The sequence below is a fragment of the Pteropus vampyrus genome, unplaced genomic scaffold, assembly GCF_000151845.1.
Source record: "Pteropus vampyrus isolate Shadow unplaced genomic scaffold, Pvam_2.0 Scaffold571, whole genome shotgun sequence".
Classification (NCBI taxonomy): domain Eukaryota; kingdom Metazoa; phylum Chordata; class Mammalia; order Chiroptera; family Pteropodidae; genus Pteropus; species Pteropus vampyrus.
Window position 1 is genome coordinate 122,116 of NW_011889352.1, and position 9,525 is coordinate 131,640.

At 34.2% G+C, this 9,525-nt stretch overlaps 1 protein-coding gene across 10 annotated transcripts in view; it reads right to left on the reverse strand.

The window, feature by feature from the left end:
• The window catches only part of EHBP1 (EH domain binding protein 1), a 322,192-nt gene that overhangs the window by 58,166 nt on the left and 254,501 nt on the right, over nucleotides 1–9,525 (reverse strand). For 7 of the 10 annotated variants that reach the window (XM_011384344.2, XM_011384346.2, XM_023525558.1 and 4 more), the window contains one exon: nucleotides 403–550. In XM_011384344.2, the coding sequence (XP_011382646.1) occupies nucleotides 403–550 (148 nt within the window). The remainder of the gene's footprint in view (nucleotides 1–402; nucleotides 551–9,525) is intronic. The other 3 variants (XM_023525560.1, XM_023525559.1, XM_023525557.1) reach the window with 1 other exon arrangement.

Sequence of the window (9,525 nt, forward strand, 5' to 3'; positions counted from 1 at the left end):
GATCTGGTTCAAAGTGAAAATCTTTTGTGATTTTTTCAAAGCTCACTACTGACAAGTCTTCTGATCTAGATATTAAGGACTTGATTGAATTTTACTCATTGCTAATACAATTAATGAGGTATCTTAGAAATCATAAATCAAAGTCTATGAGTTTTTTCCTAAATCATATTCTAAGAAAGTATTCTTGAGTTATTAAAAATTAAGCCAAGAAGTAGATTTGGAAAACAGCAACAGTTATCTTCTGATTTACTATGCCTCCTTTAGGTTTTTTGCAACATATCAATAGGTTAGAAACTTTATGTATTTGATGCAACATTTTGAAGTAAGAATATAAAGTTCCAAAAGGTCTATTGCAGATTTCTGGGTTGTCTGTAGAATATGATACAAGATTCTTTAACTCACCTCCAGATGCCTTTGACCTTTCTTTCAACTTTTCTGCAGCCATTTCACCATAGCTGGGAAGTTCTGACATCTTCACTCCAGATCGAGCTTCTGCTATTAGCTGACGAGCTCTCTCTCTCAGCTGCCGACGTCGCTCTTCATCTTGCTGCTAAGATATATTGAACAGTTGCCAACTCAGTAATTGACAGAAATGCAATTTCATTTTCAATCTGATCATCATGATAGTAACTGGTTTACAGCATGGTGCTTGGCCCACATTATAAATAGGATGCTCTATATCAGTTGGATGTCACACCATTTTTAAAAAGACATCCTAGAATCAGATTTTTTTTAAAAAATTTACAAATTACTGTATTAAAATGCCTGTTAAAAATTCAGAGTAGCCCATAAAGAATGTTTGGCAATAGCAGAAACTATTAATAATAAAATAATTGGGCTTATAGAAAAAGTCATAATACTGAAAACAGAATTTCAATTAATACTTTATTTTTTAAGAATAGAATTTAACTTGCTGTTTTCTAATAAAGGCATAGAGTAATGATTAAAAGACATCTTTGATAGCAGAAAATGCTGCTATAACATGATGACCAAATATAGGAAATGGTAATTTTAGGGGGTTGGAGCAGGCATGGGGATAGTATGTTGGCTACGTAAGTTATTGTTATTGTTAGTTTAAAATTGGAATGGGTAACTGATGTACTATCCGCATTCCTACTCCCTCTTCCCCCAGATGCACATTGAGAAGAAAAAGTAAAATCTAATGTGGTTTCTGATATTTAAAATAATCAAAGACTACAGAGAATTAAATAAAATAGTTTTTGCCAACCAAAAAAGGGTTATTATGAGTCGCATATAATCAATTGCTTTGTAAACTGGAAAGTAGGTAAAATAAGGCATTATTATAACAAAACGAAGCCTGAAATAATCTGGCCCCAACATCTTTGCAGTATTTTCTTCTCTTAACCTCTCCCAACTTCCATTAAACCTCACATTTATACATACAGAATTGCTTGTATCATGTAGTTTCATGATTTGAATATGTCATTTCTTCTTCCTGGAATGTTTTTCTCTCATCTTATTTAACTCTTTTTCATTCTTCGATATTCAATTCAAATCCACTAAACTTCCTTTGATGATCTCTCCCTCCTCCCCACTGGTGGAATAAAGTTCTCCTTCTTCTATGTTATTATAGTACCGTGTGTGTGTGTGTGTGTGTGTGTGTGTGTGTGTGTGTGTGTGTGTGTGATTACTATTTAAAATAATATTTGTCGAGTTAATTATAACTCTGTATATTTGCTCCTTTTCAGTACAACTGAGCTACTTGAAGGCAGGAGCTATATCTGATTTATCTTTGTATCTCTGATCCTTAGTACATACCTTGGTACTTGCTACTTGCTATAGAAATTTCAAGTATGAAAACTTATAATTCATACTCTCAAAAGCTTATAATACAGAGGAAAAGATACAACAGCCACAATAAAGAGGTTTGATAAAAATGAAGCAAGAGTTCAGAAGAAAGAAAGAACATACTTGGCTGAGGGACAAACGGAAGGCATCATGGCATCATCATTTTGAATTGGGCCTGCAGAATGAACAGGACACGGGGGTAAAGATGGGAATTGGTAGTTAGGTGGGTCAGTGTTGGAGAGACTAGGAGGCAGGAACAACACAAAGATATTGAGGCAGGAAAGTATATTGGGGGAAAAGTAGTTTTCCTAGCATAGGGCAAAAATAGTGACAGAAAGACAAAGCAAGAAAAATAAAACTAGGTAGGTAGGGCCCTGTTTAACATTTTTATTCTAAAGAAAGTATGGGCCAATGAAAGATTTGGTTTTGTGTCTGTCTGGTTTTTTTTTTCTTTTTCTTTTTTTTAATCTTTTGGTCTAGGCTAGTGCATAAGATAGGTTGGCATAGAGGGACTGGAAAGAGACTTGTTCGAAGGCTATTGTAATAGTCCAAGATATGATCCAGAGCTAGAACGGTGGCAATAAAAATGAGAAGAGACAAATGTAAGAAATATATTAGAGATAGAATTGATACCTGTACCAATTCTTGGTAATTAATTAGATGTGGAGGGAAGAAAAAGGCTGACTCGGAAGTTTTAAACTTGGGCAACTAGTAGAACTGTGGCACTAAAAATAGAAATAGAAAAACTAAGAGGAATTATAAGAAGGGAGGGAGAGGAAGTTTAAGGTCAGACAGACTGGGTTTGATTGATTGGGAGGACATCTGAGGAAAGATGTTAGCAGGGAGTTGGGAAGTGAAATTGATGCTAGGAAGTGAAGTCTAACTATGACCATACTGTGAAGTTACAGGAATATATGAAAGTACCCTGAAGAGGTACTACAGAGAAAAAGGAGGGCTACTAATTAAAACATGGAAAATATCGACATTCAGATAAGAGAAAAAGAGAACTAGAACACTGATGTATCCTGAGAATCAAAGTAGAAGAAGCTTTCATAAAAAAGGGAGTAACTGACTACAGTAAATGTCAGAGGTTAATAGTCTGAATGTTAAAAATGGTCAATTAAATTTGGTAGGTAATATTGTTAGGTGCAGGGGGAAATACCAGATTGGTAGAGCTCAAGCTTAGGCAATTCTTTCACAAATTCTGAGATGTCTAGAAATGAGAGCTGTCAAAATTAATGGAGGTAGGTTAATAAGGATATCAAATGGACCCAAAGAGAAGATAGAAGCTCCCAGTGAATAAAGTGAAATAGTTCCAGTATCAAAAAGAACAATGACTACAATGAATTAAGTCAATGAAATCACACATTGAATCAATGAAAATCCATCAATTCATTATGATATTCAAAAAGTTTTTCTAAGGATGTGTAAACTCATTTCAGGCAGCGTTCAAAATAACTCCTGAAAATTAGCAATTAGAGTAAAAGAACCAAACACTTATCTTGTCTTTTCAGTGGGAACTAAATTTTAGGGTAGCTAAATAGTCTCAGTTAATGAGAAAAAGCTCTACTTTACAAAATACCAGCTATAATAATAATTTCAAAAAAGTAAAACTATAAAAATATAACTTTGCCATTCATAAAAGAATGATTGATTCTGGCAAGGATTATCAACTGTTATCAGAGCTCTTAGGTGAATGTCTGCTGGGGAACACGATATTCATAGATTACTCTGGCAGACTGTATTTTCTAAAGATGGCCACAACCGAATTTCTCATCCCACACACTCTCTGCAATGTGACCCTACCACTCCTTCATCAAGAGCTAGAGTTTAATTCTTTCCCCCTATGCCAGCTTTAGTGACTTGTATGTAATCAGTAGAATGTAGAAGTGTTGTAGGTGATTTCTAAGGCTAGGTAGGAAATGCCACACCCCTTTTGCCCAGTTCTCTTGAAATTCTTGTGTTTTATACTCTCTGGTAACCTAGTCGTGCTGTGAGAATCCCAGGCTACATGTAGGTGCTCCAGTCCACAGTCCCAGCTGAGTTCAGCCTTCAGTCTTCCTGGCCCAAGGGCCAGACATGTGAATGCAGAAGCCTTCATATGATCTCAGCCTTTAGCCATTTTGAGTCACCCCCTAACTGTTCAAGTCTCCCTAGCTGAGGCCCTAGACAATGTAGAACAGAGACCAAGCATCCTTACTGTGCCCTGTCTGAAGTCCTGACCCTCAGAATCTGTGAGCATAAAAAACAATTTTTTACACCATTAAGTTTGGGATAGTTTGTTACACAGCAACGGTAATTGGAACACACACTTAAGTAACACCACATAGATTATTTCTTAATTACAAGGGGAAAACCTAATTGTAAATAGAAAGATCAGAACCAAATCAGGGATTAGGGATCACTAATCTAACGGTCAGTCTTAGCATCACTAATGTTCGGTCAACTGTATGTCATATGTTTTTTGATGTGAAGCATACGTTTTTTGATGTGGTGAGGAAGTACACACCACCCACAAGAGACTAGTCCAAATGTTTAAAGTGAATCCACTAAGCCTTTACATATAATTTCCAGTTTATCATAAACACAGCGGTTAGAGAAACATGATAAATTACTCAGCACGGAAGCAACCAAATAAATCCAGAAGGTAGGATATTTAGGACAACTGACATGGTCATTTTAATGAGAGAGCGTCATGAAAGCAAACACAACAAAACCTACTAACCAATCACCATCACCACCAACAAAGGGGATTAACCACATACAACTTATATAGTCCCGGGTGAGATATTGGTTTGGACAAACCAGCTGTAATGGACATTGTTGAACCAACTGGAGAAATCTGAATATAATCACAGTATTAAATGAGAAGAAATGCAACTTGACTTAAAAAAATAGTTTATATATTTTGGCAAAAATAAATACACATAAAAATATGTATGTACAGAGAAAGACTTGATATTGGTATTCACAAAGTTGTTAGAGATATCTGGGTGTAGAAACATGATATTTTTGTTTTCCTTCATTTATCTTTTTCTAATTTAAAATTTTCTAATTTTCTATAATACACTTATAGTACTCTTGTAATAAAAGTTATTTTAATAAAAGAATCTTGTGAGGAAGAAGGAAAAAGATGAGATGGGAGGTTTCCTTGGCTGGGTGATACTTGTGGTAAGGGCAACAGAAGAGAGATCTAACATTCAAGAAAAAACTTATTAGTATTTAGAGACAAAAGCTTATATGTAGTAAGACAAAAGCTTATATGTAGCATGCACTGGGCAGGGTGAGACTGAAGATGCAAAAACTAATATACAAAATCCTCAGTTCACTATTAATATTTCTGAACTTGGAAAATATACTAGGAATAAAAGGAAACAGTGACTTGATGATGGTGAGTTTGGTGAGGTTGCTGATATTTTCTGAGCTTTTATGTGACAACTGCTTTATATGCATGGTCTCATTTAATTTTCACAACCCAATTTTTACCAATGAAAATATTTAGGTTTAGAGTTGCAAGGTCACACAGCTAGAACTGATGTGAGCCCAGAGCCCAGCTGAGGTCTATTTCACTACAGAGCCCTTGCTCTTAACCACGAAACTATTTGATCCCCAAAAGAATCAAATTATATGATAAACTGAGGAAAATTGAGCTTTTACTAAACTTTCATCTTTCAAACTTAAGAAAAGTTAAGAACACTAATAAATACCATTATTTGATATGCCTCAGGCAACTAGGTTTAAGTGAATTTCACTGTGTGAAGAATAACTTCTTACAGAGCTGGAATTTGGTGATTCGGAGTAAGATGAAGTGGTCTTAGGTCATCTTAACTGAGTTAAAATGAAATAAATGATTCTACATTTCTGAATATGAAATGGAAATCTAATTTTTTTTCTCACAAGCTACCACCTTCCCCTTGGCCTCCCCCTCCTTCACCCAATAATACTCCCATCTGCAAATGTTTCTGAGAGCTTACCAAGAGTGCAATTTAAAGCAGACAATCATTAATAAAACCAACTCTAAATACTAATTAGGGACACTTTATCAATTTCCATGTAAATTGTTTGTTTGTACTTATTTACCCATCATTGTTCTCCATACAATAGAAAAAAATGCAAATGAACAAATCAGAATGCAGCCCTAATGGGACTTTCTGTTTATAACCATTAGCCCAGAGGTGTGCTGTAATTCAATTCTCAAGTAGCAAGATTTAGCCTCATTAACAGACTGCAAGGGCAGGTTACAACTCATAAAACCCTACAGTAAACAAGTTTATGGACACAGCACAAAATCTTGAGCCTGATTGACAGAATTCTAGTTCCCTATCAGATTGACTTGATTTACTTTTCTACTAATGTCCTAACACCACAGAGACAATTCTGCTTGGGCCTAGAGCTCTCCAGTGGGATGGCATATCTGCATTGTTTGTTTTCTCACCCCTTAACTTCCCTTAAGACAAAGAACCAACTGAGAAAATAGAAGTTAATTGTTAAGGTCAGAAGGAAAAGCTTGTAATTATAGCAATTGATAATGCAACTAATTTTAATTTAATTGATAGTATTAATTTTCAGATTCATTATAAGTAAAACGATTTCACTTTAATTTTTATATGTAAGCTCCATTAAAAGTCAGTTTTTGCAGTGATAGTTAAAGAAAAGATAGTAACAAAATCTAATCATCTTTTACTCAAAAAAGATATTGTTTATGTCAAAGGAATAAAATGACCAGAGAGTAAGAACGATGATTATTTATTTTTTTTGTATAGCATTCACCGCAAACTGCTCAAATAAGTAGATAATGAATATTTCTTAGATGGTTTGCCTAACTACCCAAGTACAGAAATGCGTTATTGCTATGTTTCAACTATTCTGTATTCAAAAGAAGATGGAGACACACAGGTATAAATAAATTATCTGTTTACTACTTCTGCTGAAAAAAATTTAAAAACGCTTTTCATGGGATACAGATGTAAGGTAACATCGAAGAGCTGCTATCTTTACAAAGAAAAGTACACTGAAAAATTCAACACATAGGAAACCTATATGTCTCTCATTTACCTGCCTAGTCTAAATACACTTAAAGAAATTGAAGTAGTTAGGCTTCCTATTTCTAAGGATGGGTCTCATGATATTTATCTTTTTTCCATATAGTATTATTTAGAGTTAGACTGACTTATGTTGGATAATCTAGATTTTGTAAAATGGATGTACTATTTGGAGGGTTTGATGGAAGCTGTATTTTGGGAGGCCTTCCTCTCCATGACCATCTTTTTACAACAAATTTTTGAGTAAACGTGCCTGCGCCCTGTATTTTCACACATGCTGTCTCATTTACTGCTCACAACTCTGTAAGGTTAACTACTATTTCTCTGATTGGATAGAAATTGAATCTCACTTAAATACACTGCCCAAGCTCACACATCTTGTAAATCGCATAGTAAAAATTAAAAGCAGTGTCTGTCTGATTTCAAAGCACGGATCCTATTACAAAACTGGCATACAGAATTTTCCTTAATTTATACAGGTTAAATTCCCCTTTGAGCTATTGAATGCTGAGAGAAGAAGAGAAACTGACTTGCTCATATTCATTTAAAACTTAGGTTCCCAACCTTAAAGTATAATCCTTTAAAAATGTGCTGAACATGGTACACTTAAGCTTTACTTCTCTTTTTGCTAACATCCCCAGGACAATGCAAAAGTCCTGTTATAGTGCAAAGAGCTCGTATTTCAATACAATAGATTTAAGAATTTCAAATGTAGAAAGTGGATCAGAACTAACCACTTTGGACATAAGCTGAAAAAATATTTAGCCCTTTCACAGCATATCTTCAAAGTTACTATTTTCATTATCGTTCTGAAATGGCCTACAATCTACCATAGATAGATGCACTAGTAAAACTCGACAATTTAAGGACAAACTCTTCGAGAATAAGTAATGTAATTCCTTGTTTCCTTTCCATAAAAATGTATTGGTATGCAATTTTTATATTTCACAGTTCACCGACATCTAGGCAAGCTTTCTTCCACTGCTTCAATGGTGCTACTTTTAATTTTATCCTCCTTAGTCGTAGTAATTAAAGTGATCAGCAGTGGCATCCCAGCGGCTTTGACACAGCTACAACCCCCTAGCAGACTTTTGCTTTTAAGGAGGAGAAAAAGACTACAGTTTCATTTCACAGAGAACAAGAAAATCAAGCTTCTCCACTCCTCAACTTTATTCAATTGTTCTTTCAGCAGCCTTTGGATCTTAAGAATCAAATAAAAATGGCTGCCATGGGGGGTCTTTTTTATACATGCCGCAAATGTCACCAACTGACATTACTTAAGTCAAAAAATGATGCCATGGATTTGTGAAGGTGAATTAGAACATGAGAAACTGTCAGTGTAGCTGCTGAGATCATTACCCACCCAAAGGTGTCTTTCATAACATTAGATATTTTTATTCAATCAGTTGAAAAATATATGTTGAAAAGTTTTTCTATTTAAGAAACATGTCTACACACATTTTTGTGAAGTAAGCGTTAATGTTTGCATCCTTACTCCTTGTAAATTTGTGTTTATAACAGAACAAAGCACCCTATTTCTTCCAACAAACTCATAATTCCACATCTTTTACCTACCTTAATAACACAATATCCTGTGCTTGTGTTATCTTCAGCGTTTCACACAGTCTTAGTAATTGGACTTTTATGAATTAATTACACGAAATACATTTTAAGTTATCTGAAAAAATTTTTTTAAAGGGCTTTACTTAGTACTGCTAGTATTTCACAGGGTTCTATTCTCAAAATGGTCCATGAAATTTCTCAATTTTGTAGTAAACTAAGAGAAAGAACTTGACTGTCACCCTTTCATCATTAGACAGGAAGTAAGACTGTTATTAAGCATTCACAAAGTACAAAAAAAAAAAAAAAAAAATTCTGTGCTTGTCCAGAGGCAAGGATTACCAAAGTGCATCTATTCACTTGCTACTGAAGATAAAATGAAAATAAAAAAATAAAATTACAAGATCTTTAAAGGTTTAGGTAGACTAGATATTTTACTGCCAGCCTGATCAGCTCTTGACTGAATAAATAGGATTTAGGGTAAAACATTAAAACTGTTTAGCAGATCTTTTCAATCCATTTCAAACTTTTCTTATGCTGGTTTGTAATATAAGCAGACATGCTTATAAATGGCCACACCTGCTCATTTCTCTGGGGATGGCCTGATCTCTGTTTCTCTAACAAAGAAAGAAAGAAAGAAAAATCAGCCTTTCTTGTTGCAAAACAGAGTGGAAAGTCAAAATCTTTCTCAAGTTTGCCCCATCTGGTCAGATTAAATCTTTGATCAACCCTGGGGATTACATTTATTTTTGTAGTAACTACTAAATTTTGGATTTGTTTAAAATACATAGGCAAAATATTAAAAAATGTGAATTTAACTTTGAGATCTAGTTTTAAATATATGAGTAGAAAATATAAAAGGACTAATTTGAAAAAACAGACATGCATTTTAAGAATTTAGATTTTATTTAGTATTCAATTCACAAAACTGAATATATTATACTGAAGTTTTTATGTATCTCTTTGTTTCAAGATACAACAATTATTTTTAATTGTAGCATTTGTTCTGCCTGTGTGCTGGTATACCATGCTGTACAAATAAAGAATTCTAAACGTGTAAGAGTATGATCAAGTTAATGTTGCTAAATGAGCCTTTAAGTATCTGAAAGGAATC